This window comes from Chaetomium tenue (assembly GCF_020726465.1).
Source record: "Chaetomium tenue strain MPI-SDFR-AT-0079 chromosome Unknown F5144scaffold_6, whole genome shotgun sequence".
Lineage (NCBI taxonomy): Eukaryota > Fungi > Ascomycota > Sordariomycetes > Sordariales > Chaetomiaceae > Chaetomium > Chaetomium tenue.
The window spans coordinates 814163-832249 of NW_027117334.1; the positions used below are offsets into that span (position 1 = coordinate 814163).

Here is an 18087-nt window from a genome sequence, read left to right on the forward strand (position 1 = left end):
TCAATACCATCAATGCATGCGAGTTTGCTGTTTCCTCAAATTGAGCATCCGATGGATCCAAGTGAAAGTGAAGACCCGCTGAGGGCGTTGTGGTGATATGACGATGAGGGAAACACCGTTGTAAATCGCCCTGTGCATATAACTCGACTACAACATTGCAGTGACGAACTGCCGGAGAAGAGGGAGTACGTAGTATCGAATGGCTTGTGGCCTTGGATACGCCCAAGTCTGAAACGATGTCTTGACTAAACAGGCCACTTGAGGTGCCGCGGGTGAGAGCGGCGAGGTAATATAAACATAATAAATAATAATGAAACAATAAAGCTATGTGCATGACTCTATGCAAGCCAGATATATACATATATACATGTGATCAAACCCTCAACCAACTCAACGCAAGGACTCCGTCCTCTATCAAGCGGAAACACCCAAGAAAAAAACCCCAAGCAAAAGTCGACACCCCCCTCTCTCTACTTAATCATGACACGGTCGTTATCCCCCGCCTCCCTCGCCCCCTTCCTCATATACCTCCCTCAAAGCTGCGCCTGCGCCTCGCCCAACTTCTTCGTGCAGAACGCGCCAAAGTACTGATTGAGCGCATCCACCGTCGCACTGCCCTCCTCCAGCGCCACCACCACACCAACATACCCATCGGGACGCACCACCACGACGCCACCGCGCTCCTGATCCAGCCCCATCTTGGCGTGCGCGCAAGCAGCGGCATCCGGCACGCGGCGGTCCCAGCGGTCGTCGGCATAGACGTGGTCGCGGTAGCGGGCCAGCAGCGGGGGCAGGTCGCGCTCGATCTCGATGTCCGGGCGGGGCGCGGCAAAGACGGTGGCGACGGTGAAGAAGTGCGAGTGCGGGTTGTGGCGCTCGTGGTGGCTGACGGCGGCGCGGTCGCGGCGGGCGTAGGTGGTGTAGAAGGAGTTCTTCTTGGCGAGGTTGGTGGCCAGGTCGCGGAGGGCGGCGGCGGTGGTGGCGGGCTTGCCGGCGAAGATGAAGAGGCGGAAGGAGCCGTTGAGGGGGATTTCTTGCTCGAGGTGGACGACGTTGGCGTCGACGACGCGGGTCACGTCGGCGTTCATGAAGAGGCGGCCGGGGACGAGCTTGGTGGTTTTGGGGTGCATGACGTGGGATTGGGCGGGGTGGGAGGGGGACCAGTTGAGGGCGTTGGCCTTGTAGAAGACGCCGTAGCCGCTGGTGAATTCGCAGGATTCTTTGAAGGTGTTGATGAACTCGTTTCCTGACTGGGCGCTGTTGGTGGCCTGGGCGGAGGCTGCGGCGACTTCGACGGCGGCGGGTGGGCGTTGCGAGAAGAGCTTGGCGTACTTGTTGTCGAAGTTTAGGAGGGTCTCGGCGACGTTCTTGCGCTCGGGTTCGTATGTCTCTAACAGGCTGCGGTCGGCAAACCCGGCCTCGACAGCGTGGATCTTCCATGCCAGGTTCTGCGCGTCCAGGAACGCGGTGTTCATGCCCTGACCGGCTTTGGGCTGTGCACAGAGTTAGTTTGTCTCTTGTTCCGCCTGGCCGTACTTTCCGGATAACTTACGCTGTGGGTGTGGCAAGCATCGCCACCAAGGAACACGCGGTGGTCCAGAGTGTACTTGTCAGAGATGCCCTGGCCGATGGGGTAAACGGAGTACCATTCTACCCTCTCCCATTCGATCGAGTAGGGCTGCATAATCCGCTTTGCGGACGCCTGTACTTCCTCGGCGGTCGCAGTCTTCCGGGGGTGGAAATCGGGGTCTGTGGAGGAGGCGATTTGGATGTAGAGGCGGACCATGTTGTTCTCGCGGGGAATGACCATGATGGAGCCGTTCTCGGAGTGGATTGTGCATTTCATCTATTCTAGGTTAGCAAAAAGTGCTATTCACTTACAAGGAGTGGTTAACGTACCTTGATATCGGGGAAGTCTGTTTTGACAACGCCATCCATTACACCCCACACATACGCAATGGGGTCCTTGTGCTTGATGCCAATCTTCAACTGGTCGCGGATAAACGACCGCGCACCCTCGCCACCAAATAGGTACTTCGCCTTGACGGTTTCCTTGCCAGTGCCATCGACGTGCTCTAGATCAACGGTAACGGGGTACTCAGGATCCTCCTTCTCGTTGGAAGTGAAGCCCTTGATGGTCCACGGCCGCTGAATCTTGACGTCATTCTTTTCGAGGTCGCCAATGAACACGCGCTCGATCAGGCCCTGGTGAAGAAGTGTTGTGAAAGGATACCTGGCGTCGATAAAGCTGGGGCAGCTAGCCCAGGTTCCGGTCCGGACGATGCCCTTGCCGGCAGTTGGTGGGTCCCAGAATGCGACTTCGTAGACCCGGGCGGGCTTGTGGGCCATGATGGCGGACTTGAGCCCCATGTTCCGGAGCAGGTCGAGCGAGCGGGGCTGGATGCCGTCAGCTCGGCCGGTGGGCGTGGGTTCTGCCCGGTTGTCGATGTGCTTGATCTTGTAGCCCCATCTTGCCAGGCAGGTCGACAGCATCAAGCCGACAGGGCCGGCGCCAACAATGACTGCCAAATTTTGTCAGTGCTCTGAATTGTGCTCGAGGCAGCCCGTATCAGCTTACCGATGTCATAGTGGTCAGGGCTGGGATGCCTATCCGTTTGGGCGGCCATCATTCACTGGGTATTTCTGAAGGTCGGAATGCGGAAACAAGGATGGGATGGGAAGGGCACACGGGTATCTAAAGGGAAAGGATAAAGTTCGGACGATGTAACTACCGAAGATGAACAGGCTGATTAAACCCCAGGACAAGTTGGGGGGCGTGGGAAGATATTTGAACACAACGGTTCACAGCTTTCCGGGATCCGGGTTATGACCCGAACGTCGGTCCAGAACTACGGAGATAGTACAAGAGGAGACGCGATCAAATCACATCGCTAGCAGGTGAAACGCGATTAGGATGGCACAAGTTGAAAACGCGGCAAGGAGTTCGGGAAGAGCCAGGGTGGGAGCCTGACTCGGCGTGATGGGGAAAGCGAGGGCGACCGGGCACGTCAACTCGGGTCGGGCTAGTGATGAGCGATCATGTGTGACCCGGCAAGGCGGGCGGCTGAAGGCGAAGGAAAGGAAAGCCATTGGGGGGGATCCCTGGTACCGTCGCTCGAACCGTCGCTCTCGCAACATCTTATCCTAATGTGGGGTTCCTGGGCATTGTGACGCTGTCCATCCAGCTTTCTTCTCCAGCAAGATTCGCCATGTCCGCTCTGGCTGGCTGGCGCGAGGGGAGGGGCGTCGTCGGGACTTAAACACGGGAATGAGCAGCGGGGCCGCTGTGGGGTTGCCACGGCTCTAATAATCGGGAAGGGAAAAACGGGTCAAGGCCGGTTTCGATTCGGCTTCTTTGCCAGCTTTGGAGTTCCACAAGCGGACCGACAGATAGCAACCAGAGACTCGGGTGGCTGTCGTCGTTCGCGTGTCGTTGCGATTGGGCCGGTTCTCCTACCGCCCTGCGTGACTGCATCGTAGCGCGGCCGATAACACCTTGTCAGTATGGTTAACCATCTGCCAATCCACCGAACGATGCACCCGACCGGGGGGAGGGGGAGGGGCCGGGGAGTTCCATCAACGATCGCCCTTCTGCGTCGCCGTTACCCGAGAGCCGTGGCAAGAGCCGCATGGTAACAACGAGCGGCTAGACCCTTCGAGGTGCTCACGACGTCTTCCCGTGTGGCGCCCATATCGACCTTGGCAAGGGCAGACTGACAGGGGTCGTGGGGAACTCAAAGTCGCGGTGTGCTCTCGAAGGGTCACTCACTTGCATTTCGGCTTATCAGGCGGGCGAGATCGCCTTGTCCTTCTCATCTGGCGCACCCATTCCCGTCATCCGCTGCCGTCTTACCGTTACCATGCAACGAACCTGCGCCAGCGCCGCGCCCCTTGCCGTCGAGGAGTCCGTTGCTATCTGACTAGCCTGTGAAGGAGCTCGTGCTCAGCCGGAAATGTCGAGTCCGGTCTTCGACTGGTGTTGGATCTGGATTGGCCTGCTTTGCCGCGACTGGGTTTTTGGGAAGCTGGGGCCAGTTATTCTGGTGGCACAACGGCTGGTAAACCGGGAATAGCGACCTTGGGGTGGACGCTGCACGCTTTCATCGAGGTCCTTCGACATCTCTTCTGACAATACAGGGCGGATGAAACTTGATAAGATTGACTGTCCTTTGGCAGTTCTATTAGTTTGGCCTCAAATCTCAGCTACACAAGCAAAAAAGAGAGAGTTTTATCATGAGTGTCTTTGTTGCTTTTCGCTGGAATTGGGACCCAGACTGAACGCCACCATTGCCGGTTTTGCATGGATATTAGGTATGGGTGAATGTCAATTCGTGAGTCAAGATGTTCATTCTGTGTGATCTCTTCCCGAATATCAATATCATGTGGTGTGCGAGATTAGGGCAGTGCTGCCTGGCCATGGTTGTTCCTTCTCCTTTGAGCCTGTGCAGCAGACCCTCACAGACTTTGTTATGTGGGAACTGCCCCGAGTTTCCATCAAAGACAGGATGGGCTGTTACCAGAATAAAGTGAAATATGGATCAGATGCTAACATGCTCGCTAGGTATGTTGAAAATGGGATGGTGGGATCACAGGGTGTTACCCCTTTTTGCAATAACTACACGACAACCTTCTTTATACCACCGTCTAGTTAATAATTCAACCTCAACACTGGCCGAACTTCACGTCTATCATGATGCCATGATCACGCTCGCCATATTACGGGGGTTATTAAAGACTTGCCTTAACAATGCGGCCGTCCAGTGCAATGATAGCGGAGAACGGGGTGCAGAAGCCCCTGCGGTCTCATCTCTATGCGGCCTGATCCACGACATCGCGGCCTGAGAATTCCGTCGATGCGAATTCTCACTCCCCTCTGCGAACACATGACCCGCCCTGCCTTCCTTCCTTCTTGCGCCCTCTGCGAAATGCTAGTCGTGGGTCCCAAGAGCGCCGCCCAGCTCCCCTCCTCGGCCGAACAAGGCGTTCCTGTTTCTCCGATACAAAGCCCCATCCTCGCCCCCAACTTTCCCCCGGAAGCACCACAGACCTCGGGAGCGGCTCAGCTTCCAGCCGCAATTCTTTTCTTTTTTTTATTAAAAAAATGGACGACCAGCGCCAGTCGATCCACGAGATCTGCCTTGCGAGGCGACTGATCCTCTCGCCGGCGAGGCCGGAGATGGTGACGCTGGGCCCTTCGTCACAGCGAGGCGGCGTTTCCCCCCTGGAATCTATCCAGGAAGAGGTCGACCATGATGTCGACCATGCAGCCGACCATGGCGTCGACTGCAACACGGAGCACTTCGAGGAAGTCGAGAGCAAGTCCATTTCTCGTCTCCTGTGTTGACCTTACTTGCCTCCAAACCTAACCTTAAGCCCTTGAGCCATTAGACTACCTGATGCAGATGGGGACTGGCAATGCCCCAAGCACGAGCACGCAAACACGCAATCCTGGCCGGCGTGTGGCCACCAAGAATGAGGACGACAACTGGTCCTTGTTCTCGAACCCGGACTGCTTACATGACCGCCACTGCGGCCACAGGGCGGGGCCCCGCGTTTTGTTTCCGCCCGGCGGTGCTGGATCGGATGAGAGGGTCTTCGAATCCCCCACTGGCCCGATAGGTACGCTGCCATTGTTCTCTAGAAGGACACCTCCATATCCCCAAGCACCAAACCCCGATTTCCTGCGCAGTCGGGCCCGCAAGGACATGGGACACCGGACGGGTACCGAGTTGCCGAGTCAGATCGGGCCATTCGTCCTCAAATCTCAGTCGAGTGGAAGCTCCTTTGCCGAGGGCCGTGAGTATCGCTTGACCTAGCTCTAGCTCTGCCGTTCCTATTCATCCACTCGCACAATAGGTACTCTTCTCAAATAGACCCTATTGCTAACTGGGACAATAGCTGTGACGGCGGACGCCGAGCTAACGCCAACCCCCGTGACAAACGGGAACAAGCCACTGCGAACGCTCCGTAAGTTGCAAGCTCCCTCCCACACACTCTCTCGAGCCCCTTCTCAACTAATTTCACCAACAGAGAAAGATTACTACGCCTCTCGCACGGCAAACTGGGTTGTGAATCTGCCCCCTGAAGCCTCCACCGTCCCCGGCCACATCATACCTACTTTCTCTGTGAGTCTTCCCTCCCAACACGCCGCACTTCCCCCCACCTTCCTCTAACCCTTTCGCGCCAGACTTCTCAAAACAAACCCCCCGCCAATCCCGACGATATGGGCACCTCGCATCTGAAAGACTCGGCAATTCGAGGAAAATTTATTCCTCTTTCCAAATCCTTCAAGGACTCTTCGCCTTCGTCTCGCCGCGAACAGGGACCCCGCGGTGTTTACCTGCAGCTTAGTTTGACCGACTCACAGATGGACAAACTAACAGCCGTGTAAGTGTTTACTTTTTTTTTCTTGTCCAGAGCTTCTGCTTATTTTTGTCAGGTTGTCTACCGACGACAACGATCCGCCTCCCCTCCCCCCCGGCAGAGCTAGAGATGACGAGCAGGACATCGTAATTATGAATGAGGCAAGCGATGAGAATACGGCGGCGAGGATGCGATCTCGATCGCCGGAAAAGACGTACCAATTTACCACGACGCCTTCCCGGAGACGCTCTCGTTCGCCCGTCAAGTTCAACCTCGCCACCCCCGAGAGCCAGCGCACCATCCAGGGCGTCCAAGCCCACACCAGAAGCTCGTCTCCCAGCAAGACACAGGACAGTCGCTTCAATCGGAACACCCCCGTGGCCCAGAGCACGCCGACTCGCTCCGGCAGTCGTGGAGTTCGGAGCGCTCCTGCACCAATTGACATGGATCTTGCACGAGCCCACGCTAGAATGGCTAACTTGCGGATTGGCAAGCAGCCTGCGGTCGTCGTCCATAATCCGCCCGAGAGGTCTCCCTCGCCTGTCCGTCAGCCCAGCCAGTTTGTCTCGCCCGACGACTCTTCCTCGTACTACTCCCAGGACTCGGGTGGAGACCGCCATCCTTCCTGTATCAGCCCCCTTCGTATCCAAAAGGACACCGAGCCCAGGCACATCAGCATTCTCCAAGAATACACGGACAAGAAGAAATCGACCCGTGGTTCCGACAAAGGTTCAGAGCAGATGGAGCGGCGTGCCACCCCAGACGAACTCTCCAGTGGCCCGGAATTGGCCTACACCCCGTTGGCTCCTTTTCTTCCGCAGGGCGCGCCGACCGTCCGGAAGGCGTCCAAGACTCTGATCGGCGAGGGCGGCTGGCTCGAGAATACATCGAAGCCCGAACAGGCCGGGTCCCCTACCCGGGGCGGTGGTTTCCTTGGCAACCTTGTCAAGAAGGCAAAGGAGATGGTAAGTATCCCGCCCATCAACTACTCGTAGGCCCGGCGAGTATCCACCGATTCGGTCCTAACCATGCCACAGATTGAAACCAACCAAGACATCCGCGCCCAGCGCAAGTCGCGCGAGTCCGACAACAGCAACAACCACAAAAGCCGCCCGACGTCGCGCAACCTGGCCATCTCGCTCAGCCCGCGCGAGCAGAGCCTCCTCTACTGCGAGCTCGAGTTCGCCATCGCGACGGCGCTCAACGACTACATCACGGCGCAGTTCACAGCAGGCCGGCTCGAAGCGGACCGGCTGCGCAAGGTGGCCGACGAATGGCAGCGCAAGGGCCGGCCCAAGGTGGTGCTGTTCCGGTACGACATGGAGACGCAGCTGGACCTGGTGCGCGCCCACGTGCACGACTTCAAGTTCTACTCGCGCGCCGCCGCCACCACCGCCATCCTGGGCATCATCGACACCGCCAAGGGCAACGCCCGCGTCCTGCGCCTGCGCACCTTCTGCCAGCCCGATACGGTCATTGCCAAGCAGCTGCTCGACTCCCAGAGTCTGTTCAACATCCTCGGCTGCCCGGAGGACCAGCAGATCAAGCTGGCCGAGATCATCGCCTTCTTCAAGGCCGCCATTGAGAGGCGCCGGCTATGTGACCTGAAGGAGAGGCAGCAGCAACACCAACAGCAGCAGCAGCAGCAGCAGCAGGGTGGTCACGCTGGTGCTGGTGCGACTATCTCGGCCGTTGCTGCTACCTCGCCGGTGCGCAATACCAGGAGCCCGATGCAGAATGATGACTGGTGGGGGGCTACTACCGCTGCGACCACGACGGGGCAGCTGAGGGGCGGCAACGCGCCGGGTGCTGGCAGGATGGATCCTGCTGGGTATGATGATATGGAGGAGTAAGGCCCAGCTGATGGCATGGGCGGGGTATGTTCGGGTGGGACAGCGGCGAGTTGCCTCGTTCTTCCCATTTCATTCCCCCCTTTTTCAATTCCTTTCCGGTCTTTTTTTCCCTTTTCTGCCCCTCTCTCTTTCGGTTCCTTCGATTATCACATCAGGTACAAGGGTACTTGGGAGGGCTGCTCTCCGTCAGGAGACCTGGACTTATCGGTTTGGGCAATGGTACGAGCGTCGCCATTGGAACTCTTTCTCACATCTCAAAGAGGTCTTGGCCAAGGGCACAACGGAGGATTCTACGGTTTACAAGAGGACCAGAGTTGGTGCTCTTTTTTGTTTCTCTGTGGGAGCATTGCAAATGGGAGCATTCGATTTGCTTTCAGCTGCTCCCCATTTCCAAGGACAGTTCCTGGCGTTTCTCATAGTCTGGCGGACATGGACGATACCCTCTGGGTTGCATTGCTGGAGTGAGCGTTGCGGAATAATAGGAGGGCATGGCTTGGGGGATTTGGGGTGTTTGGTGTCTTGTTCGACATATAAGTCTAGGGATTTGATGTTTTGTAAGCTTGCTATAAATAATGAAAATGGGGACATATCCTCACACCTTGCGGGTACGGTGTGTCTTGTTAAACTTTGATGATCTTGGTTGACTCAACTCTTGCTCTATTCCGCACGCGCCCAAGCAACTGAATAAATGACTTTACACACCTAACTAACAGTTTGGTTCATATTGCACCTTGCATCCGTGGCCCGAGTTGTAAAAATAAAAAATAAACTCCATACATCAATCGTTACAAATCGTTATCATACCAACAACCCTCAGATCCTAATGAGATCCAACCCACTGCGCACCAACTCCATCCGACCAACAAAACGAAAGTTACAAAACAGCCTCCAACAACACTTCCTTTCCCTGCCCCAACCAAGGGGTAGGGGAAAAAGGAGAAAAGAAAGAGAAAAAAGGAGTGTAACTCAGTACCGCCTCCCTCCCTCCTCCCTATACCTCCCCTCATCTCTATACCTCCCTCCCTCATCCCGATACCTCCCCTCCTCCCTATCCCTACCCCTCCCCCCCTCACCACCACCCTCCTCCACCCCCCTCTCCCTCGCCCCCTCAAACCTCTTCTCAATCGCATTCGCCCCCAACCCCCCCACCGCCGCCCCCACCACCGTCGAAATCAAATGCTTATGCTTCCCCCCACCACTACCGTCCCCACTCCGCCCCCGCTCATGATGATGATGCCTCCCCCCACCATGCCCATGATGCCCATGGGGATGCTCATCCCGCCCCGCAACAGCTTCACTCGCCTCCCGCGCCGCCAGGCCCCCGACAATAGCGCCTAGCACGCCGACGCCGAGGCCGGAGGTGGAGGGGGTGAAGGTGGAGGAGAGGAGGGAGTGGGCTTTGCGGAGGGGGGAGTGGGAGTGTGACTTTGAATGGGACTTTGAGTGGGAGTTGTTCCGGTGGTGGTCGCGGTGGTTGTTGCGGCGGTTGTGGGGGGGGAGGGAGTCGGAGTCGGAGTCGGTGGGGTAGGAGAAGTCGACGGAGGAGGAGGAGCGGGAGCGGGAGCGGGAGGAGCGGTGGGTGCGGGCTCGCTCGCGGTCGCGGTCCCGGGCGCGGCGGCGGTGGGTGAGGATGGTGGAGTCGGCGGGCATGGTGGTGGTGGCGGTGGTGGCGTAGGTGTCGGTGTAGGTGTCGGGGGGTCCTGCGGAGCGGGAGCGGGAACGGCGCGGGCCGGGGCCGGGGCCGGCGGCGCCTGAGGCTACGGGGGGGTAGAAGGGGGTGTGTGGCTCGAATTCGAAGCGCGGGTGGCGGTCGTCGGCTGGTGAGGGGTCGCGGACGGGTCGGGGGCCGGGGGTGGGAGAGCGCCGGCGGGGGGAGCGCTGGTGGTGGCGGGGGACGTAGTCGTCGGAATTGGAATCGGTGTGGAAGCGCGGCATGGTGGGCGGTTTGATGGTGGTGTTTGTGTTGATGTGAGATGAGGTGTGAAGGTGTGATGGTTGCTGAGATGGTTGATATAAGTTCCGGTTGCTTCCTCTGACCTCTCACTCCCTTGTGCTCTCTAAATGAGGCTGAGCCTGGTGACCGGATCTGCCGACGCTGAGAGCCGTCGGATCAAGTCTTGAGAGGATGCACAGACGCAACTGCTGTGTAAGTTGCCTCGTTTTGTGAAGAGGCGACACAATAAGGCTCAGGAATGGCCGGTTTCAAGGCGGCGAGAGTAATGCTGTCACACTCGGCTCAAGTCGGCGCCTTAAAGTGATATATCAGATTCGCGAAAACAAGGCTCTGGGAAGGGATTTGTGAAAGAAAGGTTTGGGCTTCAGGTCCACTCGCCACGTTGTTGAAGAAGAAGATCAAGTTAGTTTGTTGGGGATTGGCCGGGGCAAGGTTAATCGCAGAAGAGCCTCCTCTAGATGCAGTTATTTCAGGGCCAAGGGGCTGACGTGGATGCCATGGGATCATGGGATGAACGGCGTTCATGAAAGTTGATAGTGGGTGGCGATGATGTCACCGGCCAAGCAATGGATATGACAGGTAGCATCCTCCAGCCTTCTGTCCCATATTTGGCAGTCTGCCTCTCCAACCTTTGCCAGAAAGGATCCGGGATCAGCATCTGACAGGCATCTTCGTTTCACACACACCTCCAACGTAGATCAACGTCGAAGTGGGTTGTTCAGGAAGGCAAGGGAGGCTAGTTGAGCCTCGAGAGGGAGACGGCACTTGCGACATTGGCTGCACATCGGGCGAGGCTTTGACAGAATTAGCATTATATACTAGACAATAACAATCAATACGCTTCTCCAACGCCTTCCTGTACCCCGCACTCTTTTTGCCACCCCAAGAAACCCAAGTACCAAGTAAAATGGCAGCGGTGATCCACCGGCTCAATACGTCAAAACATAAGGAAGATCCGTCGCGTCTTCCGCGCTCGCCAAGCGAATGACCGAGCCGCTTCCCCCGGACCGCGAGCTGCGCGAGCTCGAGCCGGACGACTGGCTCACCGGGTACGCGTGCCTTGTGTGCGCGAAGCTCTCCGAGCTAGACTTCCTCGAAAAGCCGGTATGCCGACTCCTGGGCGTCGTGGGAGCAGTGCGGAACTGCCAGGTATTTGCGGATGAGTTGCGCAGCCCGAGGCCCGGCCGGCGCCGTCCCGAGCCGTCGGTGCTAGAGCTCGACCGGCGATCGAGGCCGCCACCATCTTTGGCACCAGACATCATGAACATCCCTCGCGTAGTCCCCGCGCTCGACGGGCTGGTCCCGCGAGGCGCATCGTTGTCGATGTCGCTTTCCGAGGGGGCGGGCCCGGACGACCCGTCGTCTTCGTAGCTCGCCAGCGCGGCGGGGCTGAGAGGGTGCATGTGGCGCAGGATCTCGGAAAAGAGGTGCATCAGGCTGCGGAACCGGTCGTTGGACAAGGGGCGGCCAGAGTAGCGGGCGGCTTCGTATTTCTCGATAAACTCGCCGGTCAGGGGCAGCGGCGCAAGGACGGCCAATTCGGTGAGATATGTTAGATACTCGCGTAGCCCCATGAACTCCGGCCGCTGGAGGAGGGCGACCGCATCTGGGTCTAGTGCCGGAGGGTCCGAGTGGGATTCCGGGTCAGGGGGGGCGAGCGTGATAGCCTTTGCCTCAATCAGGTTGGGCAGCTCCGTGACGACTGTGTCGTACTGCAGATTAGGCAGGTCGTGCGACATGGGCGATCCCCAGCCTGGGTGTTCGATATCGCCCCAGACCGGCTTGGGTTGTGAGGGCCCGGTGGCTTTTGCATCCCTGTGTGCCGCGGGCGCCCTAGATGCGGCGCTCTTCTTGGATTCCGCAATTGACGGCCCAGGTGCGGCAGAATTGGAAGACACCTGCCTATTCCCCCTATCACTAGCAGCGGGCCCCGATCCGAGCACCACCAGCGGCACCCGCGGCCTGGCGTCAAATGCGATCGCGGCGCTCCTGGCGAGCCCCTCGATGATCATCTGGCGCACGTCGGGCGGGACATCGCCCTTTTCTATGGGGACCCATCCCTTCGGTATGGACGCAAGCACGGAACGGCTGATGTAGAGGCGGGAGGCGTAGATAAAGGCAACGACTAGGATGGTCACGACGTAGCAGACGAGGACGACGAGGATGTCGTAGTTTCGATGGCGCTGTACGCCTTGTTGGATAAGATCGATGGGGGTGACGACGAGGAAGGCGAGTAGGACGAGGTATAGAAAGTAGTAGAAGAAGTTGTAGACGATGAGGAAGAGGAGGGAGGCGGCCGACATGGTGGTCGAAGTCATGGTTTATGATTTGGTCGTGCTCCTCTCGAAACCCGAGGTTCACGCTGCGCTGAGACGCGAGTCGTGCGCAGTTGGGGACTGATGCTGGTCATGGCTGCGCCAAACTCGGGCTGTGCATTGGAGAGGAAACTGCAGATGCCTTGGGTCAGTCGTGCGGCATTGCCGCGTGGGCTTTCTGGAGTGAGCTGGTGGAGAAAGGAAGAGGATGCGAGATTGAAAGCGGCGTCGCGATATCTTGGGATGCCAAGTGGTTCCGGGGTTAGGGTTATATAGGTCATTCCCTGTTGCATTCATCCCTTTTTCATTGTTTACAAAGTACATATACGAAGTCTTGTACGCAAATTGGAGTTGGCAGGGGAGACAACGCATAAAGAAAAAGAAACGCAGTCAGCCAATATCACATCGCAAACAGAAAATTATTATCCATTGCCAGATGTTAATGCTACACCAGCCATATTCCCAATTCCCCGATCCGTCTATTGGTACACCACACCAGACACACTCTTTTCTCAAAACAATTAGCTTGTACCCCTTGCAACCTCCCTCATCTCCCCATCCGTCCCCACCATCCCCGCCGCCTCCCTCGCCTGCCTCATATCAGCCAGACTCAACCTCAAGTCCCTCGCGTACGGCCCAAACGCGTTGACCAGCCTCTCCAGCGCATCCCGCAGCGCGGCCAGCACCTCCTCCACCTCGGGGCACGACCTCTCCCCCCCGGCGTCGGTCCAGTGGTCGGCCAGGGTATTGCCAAACCCTTCCAGCTTCTTGGTGACGGCGGTCAGGGACCGGATGATGGTGGCCACGTCCCGCTGCACGTGGCCGTACTTGTCCTCACGGAGCGAGTGCACAGCGAGGCCGGACAGCGCGTACGCCGTGTTGACGTACAGGCTCGGCTCGCCGTAGGGCGACCCGAACACGGCGTGGGCGAGGCGGCGGCGGTACTGCTGGCGGAAGGGCCACCCGGCGGGCGAGCGCAGCACGCGGAGGGCGGCGTCCTGGAAGAGGCCTTGTGTGTCCTCGGTCCCGGTGGCTTCTTTCTGGGCCTTGAGGAGCTGCTGCTTGGCGGACTCGACCATCCGCTTCGCGGTCGGGGAGAGCTGCGAGCCTTGCCCTGGTGCCAATGTCGCTTGGTTGACGGCCTTTTCGACCTGATTGCGGAGACCCTTGCGCTGGGGGATGGGTTGGAAGATTTCCTCATCCCGGGGGGGTTCGGTAGTCCGGGCTTTTTGTTTTTGCTGTTGTAGTTGTTCAGGAGTTGCGTCGGTGGTAGTGGGGGGTGCAGGCGGGGCGATGTAAGCGTCCATGTTGGTTTCCATGGTCTTGATGGTGTCGAGGCAGATCTTGTAGACTTGTGACCACATGGGCCCGTCCTTCCGCTCGATGTCTTCGTAAATGGACTTGCGACGGTCGGAAAAGTCGCGGGCAATGAAGGCCAGCTCCCAGATGGCGAAGCACTAAAGGGTCAGTCGGTCGGAAACCAAAAAAGCAACAGGATTGGTCTAACACACCTTGATGGAAAGTTTCTTATTTTTCAACCCATTAAGGAGACTGCCGTTCGGGTCCTTCGAGTCTGACGTCAACGGCTTCCCGTTCTTTAGCGGGTGCTTAACCAGGAAGAGCGAGAAAGCTGTGTTGGCGGCGGTCCAGGCGAACATGAGAACCAGGCCCACGAGAAAGCAACGAAACATGGCAGGGATGGCGTATGGGAGTGAAGAAGGGAGCATGTTACTCCGGGGTAGGCTGTAGATGGGCCGCAGGAAAACTAGGGTGGTCTTCCAGATGGTGCCGCGCACCGTCAGCGGGTAGAGGCCGGCGCTGAGGAATATGCCGATGATCGAGTGATTAAGCGTGTATACCAGCATCGCAGGGAGCTGGTCTCTGAACCGGCGCACTTGGTGGGACACGTCCCCTTCCTCTGACTTCCCGTCCCCATTCTGTGGTCTCGCTACCCCAAGAGACAGCCGGTCGACATCCCTAAAGAGGTGTTGCACTGCCTGATAAACACCGAGTAGCACCAAATGGGATATCAGGAAAAGTGGCTTCTCGTTCAGCCTTGCTCGGTCGGCGGTGAAGTAGGTGACGAACTCGAGCCCCGACGCGTCCGACAGCGACCAGAGGTAGATGAAGCTGAAGAGAAACGCAGACAGGGTATAGGTGAGAATTGTTTCGGCAGTCTCTAGCCTGGGCGCATAGCGGAAGAAGGTGTGGACGCCCGAGTCGGATGTGCGTAGCCCGGGGTGGTATTGGGAGATTCGGAGGATGATGACGATGATGCCGCAGAAGAAAAGGGAGACGGCGCGAAAACCGGTGGGGCCTAGGGGGAACCAAGACCAAAACCCTGCGATCTAAAGTTAGAAATCGGACCTGTCTTGAGCAAACGGGAGGCAGGAGAAGGGGAGAGAGTTGAACGTACAGGAGCTCCAGCTCGCCAAGAATAGGGCCTGGAGGTATGCGATGGCCAACACGCACAAGCTCGCTGTCGCAAAGCGCCGCTGCAACGCGGGCTGTAGGAAATCCTTATAGGGAGATCTCCTGACTGTTGCTGGCGCCATCCTCGCTGCGCATTGTCGGGTCGCTTGCTGCTTGGTGGTGGTGGATGACAGCTGCGAGGTGGAAGTCGGTTTGTAAATAAAAAAGCTGTCTTTGGAGCCCACCCAGGCGAGACCCAGCAGTTGCAATGGGAGACGCGAAGCAGCAAGGTCCAGGGTCTAGCCGTCCCACTTAAAATAAGCTTTCTTATTGGTCTGATGCCCCATTACGTCGATGTGGGGCGAACTGTCACAGGACTCCAGGCGGCCCCGAACGGCCCAGGCGACCAACCTCGCAACATTGACCAAGAAGCCTCGAGTTTCGCAACCAAATCACAACTAAAAGCAATCGCCGCCTTGTCGCATCGCTCGCTATCCACTTTCGCTGTTTTACTGCGAAATCCAATCGCTTCAAACCCCCCAACCCAGACTCCAGCACAGCCGCCATGTCGTTCGACCAACTCTCGTCGCTCGAGGCGGGGCGCGGCAGCTCCGGCTATACCGACGACCCCGATTTCCAGCGCCTGTCGCAAGACCTGATGAACAAGTTATTCAAACTCAATGGGAATAACCAGCGACTAAGTGGGGAGGTCGGGCATTTGGGGACACGGCGCGACACGCCGCGGGTGCGGGAGCGGGTGCACGAGTTGATCGAGGAGTCGCGCAGCACGTTCAAGGACGTCGGCGAGGGGGTTAAGAAGGTCCAGGCGTGGGAGGATGTTACAGTATGTCCCCTCTATTTAAACCATACATTCGCTGTTTCACCCCGGCTAATGTGCGCCCACAGCCAACCCAAAAATACATGCAACAAAAGCTCTCGCGCGAGTTCCAATCCTCCCTCTCCGAATTCCAATCCCTCCAACGCCAAGCCCTCGAGAAACAAAAAGCCTCCGTCTCCGCCGCGCGCGCAGCAGTCGACCACGAAGACGAGTCCGGCGGCGGCGGCGGAGCGGGCGGGCCCTCAAGCCCACAACTCCTCCAGCAGCAGGAGCTGACGCGGCTAGCACCCCAAGACGAGGTGGACTTCCAGGAGGCGCTGATCATCGAGCGCGAGGAGGAGATCCGCAACATCGAGCAGGGCGTGGGCGACCTGAACGTGCTGTTCCAGCAGGTGGCGCAGATCGTGACCGAGCAGGGCGAGGTGCTCGACACCATCGAGCGCAACGTCGAGGTCGTGCGCGACGACACCCAGGGGGCCGACCGCGAGCTGCGCAGCGCCGCGCGGTATCAGAAGAATGCGCGCAGCAAGGCCTGCTGCTTGCTAGTTATCTTGTCGGTGATTTTGACCATCATCTTGCTAGCCGTGTTTCTAGGGTGACGGCAGCGGGCTAATATCTCTTGGGATGGTATTGTTTCTTTTTTCTTTCTCTAGATGAGCGGATGGAGAGGCGGGCGGTGTAATTGGTATCATTTTATTGTTCCACATGGAGGCGTTTGGAGTCGGCCTCTTGGGCTATGTCTGTCGTTCTATTTGTACAGCCCCAATAAACGTTTTTGTTCGTCCTGCTTTGTCGTGTCTTTCCGCGGCGGCATAACGAAGAGCAACCCCTCCCTCTTGGCCGAACGAACGGGCTTGGGCATGGGCATAAATTTCGCAATGATGAAGGTTTGCAACCGGGTCAGGGACGCCGAAGCGATCCAATAGAGATGGAGCGCGGCCGGCATGTTGATAGTGAGGGGCCCAATGGCCACGGCCACTACAAGCAGCGCCCTCTGGAGCCGCAGGCGCCACTTTGCAGTGCCAGTCCAGGTTTCCGGGGGGGGTTCTAGACCAAAAAGTTGCCTCCATGCGATTTCCGTCTTGGGCACCACGTTCGCGACGAGGATGGCCGAGAGAGCAAACGGCATGATGTGGAGCGGGTCCGCGATCGTCAGGTCGGGGAACCATAGACAGCCCTCCGTGGCCATAGATGGCTCTGCCACATACGTCGCCATCGCGTCCCACACCCCTTTCTGTCCCGTAGCCGGCTCAACCAACTCCGGATTCCCAAGCAGCCCCGTCTCCTCGGGAAGGAAAACGGGCTCCGAACCGGGAACCTGGCCCTCCACCCCCCCAGCAGCAGCAGCACCCTCCACACCACCCTCCACACCCTCAGCAGCCTTCTTCGCCCCCTCCGTCCCATACAACAACGTCCCCAACAACCCCCTCGGCCCACCACACATCCTCCTCAACCCCTCAATCCCCGCCACCCAAAACGGAAACACCGCCAACGCCGGCGCCCAATCCTTCCACCCCTGCACGCCCCACCTTCTCCCCCTCGCCCTCGCCTCCGCCTGCGTCGCCCTCGTCACCAACCTCTGCAAACTCCCCGTCGTCTCCTTCCCCCCCCGCTTCCGCCGCTCCACCGCCGCAGCCAGCATCTGCTTGCGGATGTCCACCTGCGCGCGCGCCAGCGACGCCATCGCCAGCGGGTACAGCTCCGCGCGCCGCGCGATGGTGTGCCGCGTGTAGATGGTCGTGGGGACGCGCGTGCACACGCCGAGGGCCAGTGCGAACAGTGGGATGCTGAGGTACCAGGGTGTGCCGGTTGTGGTGTGGATGGTGGTGAGCGCGGTTTGGGAGGCCCAGAGGAGGGTGTGCGGGATGGTGAGGGCGGTGTCGAGGAGGGGTTGGAGGGAGAAGGGGCGGTGGTGGGGGGAGGGGGAAAGGGGGGGGAGGGTTGGTCGCTTGGAGGAGGATGTCTTCTTGGTGTGGTGGGTGAGTGCGAGGGGTTGGAGGAGGGAGGAGTAGCTTCTTCGTGATATTGAGAAGGGTGTTGAGATGTGAAGAGGGAGTCGGGCGGGGTTAGCCCGGAGCCGGGTTACTGCCCTCATGGTAGAGGTTGCCATTGTTGGAGTCGGTTGGGTTGGTGTCGACTCATTGGCGCCGTCTACATGAGTGAGTTTTGAGAATGATGAACAACTTTTGAGCTCCTCTCCTCCACATCTCCAAAATCCAAAATCAATGCACCGCTGTGGTTCGACGCCCAGAATCGAGCTTTGGCTTGGCAAACGCACCTCACTCCAGGTCCACGTGGGGAGTGGGTCATGTTGGAGCTACTGCAGGCAAGCGACGTGGGGCCCTGAACCGT

The 18087-nt window shown here is 58.3% G+C and overlaps 7 protein-coding genes across 7 annotated transcripts; 3 read left to right on the forward strand and 4 right to left on the reverse strand.

The window, feature by feature from the left end:
- Positions 1–447: 447 nt before the first annotated feature.
- Positions 448–2756, reverse strand: F5144DRAFT_338676 (FAD binding domain-containing protein). The gene is made up of 4 exons (XM_066784204.1): positions 2579–2756; positions 1900–2522; positions 1553–1846; positions 448–1493 (listed from the first exon to the last, which is right to left on the reverse strand). The coding sequence occupies exons 1-4, from the start codon at positions 2628–2630 to the stop codon at positions 534–536; spliced, it is 1929 nt and encodes a 642-aa protein (XP_066639498.1). The 5' UTR covers positions 2631–2756; the 3' UTR covers positions 448–533.
- A 2345-nt stretch (positions 2757–5101) lies between these two features.
- Positions 5102–8216, forward strand: F5144DRAFT_605310 (uncharacterized protein; the record flags this gene model as incomplete). The annotated part of the gene is made up of 7 exons (XM_066791419.1): positions 5102–5308; positions 5382–5796; positions 5899–5967; positions 6031–6125; positions 6188–6387; positions 6440–7328; positions 7401–8216. The coding sequence occupies 7 exons, from the start codon at positions 5102–5104 to the stop codon at positions 8214–8216; spliced, it is 2691 nt and encodes an 896-aa protein (XP_066639499.1).
- Positions 8217–8851: 635 nt separating this feature from the next.
- On the reverse strand, positions 8852–10301 carry F5144DRAFT_656382 (uncharacterized protein). The gene has a single exon (XM_066793160.1). It carries the CDS (start codon positions 10149–10151, stop codon positions 9183–9185), a length of 969 nt encoding a protein of 322 aa, XP_066639500.1. The 5' UTR covers positions 10152–10301; the 3' UTR covers positions 8852–9182.
- A 655-nt stretch (positions 10302–10956) lies between these two features.
- F5144DRAFT_581426 (uncharacterized protein) lies at positions 10957–12762 on the reverse strand. Its single transcript, XM_066789434.1, has one exon. The coding sequence runs from the start codon at positions 12486–12488 to the stop codon at positions 11100–11102; it is 1389 nt and encodes a 462-aa protein (XP_066639501.1). The 5' UTR covers positions 12489–12762; the 3' UTR covers positions 10957–11099.
- Positions 12763–12893: 131 nt separating this feature from the next.
- F5144DRAFT_632208 (nucleoporin protein Ndc1-Nup) lies at positions 12894–15149 on the reverse strand. Its single transcript, XM_066792486.1, has 3 exons — positions 14902–15149; positions 13997–14826; positions 12894–13942 (listed from the first exon to the last, which is right to left on the reverse strand). The coding sequence occupies exons 1-3, from the start codon at positions 15038–15040 to the stop codon at positions 13007–13009; spliced, it is 1905 nt and encodes a 634-aa protein (XP_066639502.1). The 5' UTR covers positions 15041–15149; the 3' UTR covers positions 12894–13006.
- Positions 15150–15238: 89 nt separating this feature from the next.
- Positions 15239–16409, forward strand: F5144DRAFT_338741 (t-SNARE). Its single transcript, XM_066784205.1, has 2 exons — positions 15239–15741; positions 15804–16409. Exons 1-2 carry the CDS (start codon positions 15463–15465, stop codon positions 16332–16334), a joined length of 810 nt encoding a protein of 269 aa, XP_066639503.1. The 5' UTR covers positions 15239–15462; the 3' UTR covers positions 16335–16409.
- A 270-nt stretch (positions 16410–16679) lies between these two features.
- Positions 16680–18082, forward strand: F5144DRAFT_595061 (uncharacterized protein; the record flags this gene model as incomplete). The annotated part of the gene is made up of 3 exons (XM_066790654.1): positions 16680–17330; positions 17375–17593; positions 17927–18082. 3 exons carry the CDS (start codon positions 16680–16682, stop codon positions 18080–18082), a joined length of 1026 nt encoding a protein of 341 aa, XP_066639504.1.
- Positions 18083–18087: the final 5 nt, after the last annotated feature.

Bases quoted from the DNA above. Each gene is read 5' to 3' on its own strand.
- F5144DRAFT_338676 (XM_066784204.1), bottom strand. From the start codon at position 2,630: ATGATGGCCGCCCAAACGGATAGGCATCCCAGCCCTGACCACTATGAC. The intron at 2,523-2,578 runs GTAAGCTGATAC...AAAATTTGGCAG, and splicing joins CCCTGACCACTATGACATCG to TCATTGTTGGCGCCGGCCCT. The intron at 1,494-1,552 runs GTAAGTTATCCG...CTCTGTGCACAG, and splicing joins ATGCTTGCCACACCCACAGC to CCCAAAGCCGGTCAGGGCAT.
- F5144DRAFT_656382 (XM_066793160.1), bottom strand. From the start codon at position 10,151: ATGCCGCGCTTCCACACCGATTCCAATTCCGACGACTACGTCCCCCGC.
- F5144DRAFT_581426 (XM_066789434.1), bottom strand. From the start codon at position 12,488: ATGACTTCGACCACCATGTCGGCCGCCTCCCTCCTCTTCCTCATCGTC.
- F5144DRAFT_632208 (XM_066792486.1), bottom strand. From the start codon at position 15,040: ATGGCGCCAGCAACAGTCAGGAGATCTCCCTATAAGGATTTCCTACAG. The intron at 14,827-14,901 runs GTACGTTCAACT...TTTAGATCGCAG, and splicing joins CTTGGCGAGCTGGAGCTCCT to GGTTTTGGTCTTGGTTCCCC. The intron at 13,943-13,996 runs GTGTGTTAGACC...CTGACCCTTTAG, and splicing joins ATAAGAAACTTTCCATCAAG to TGCTTCGCCATCTGGGAGCT.
- F5144DRAFT_338741 (XM_066784205.1), top strand. From the start codon at position 15,463: ATGTCGTTCGACCAACTCTCGTCGCTCGAGGCGGGGCGCGGCAGCTCC. The intron at 15,742-15,803 runs GTATGTCCCCTC...GTGCGCCCACAG, and splicing joins AGGCGTGGGAGGATGTTACA to CCAACCCAAAAATACATGCA.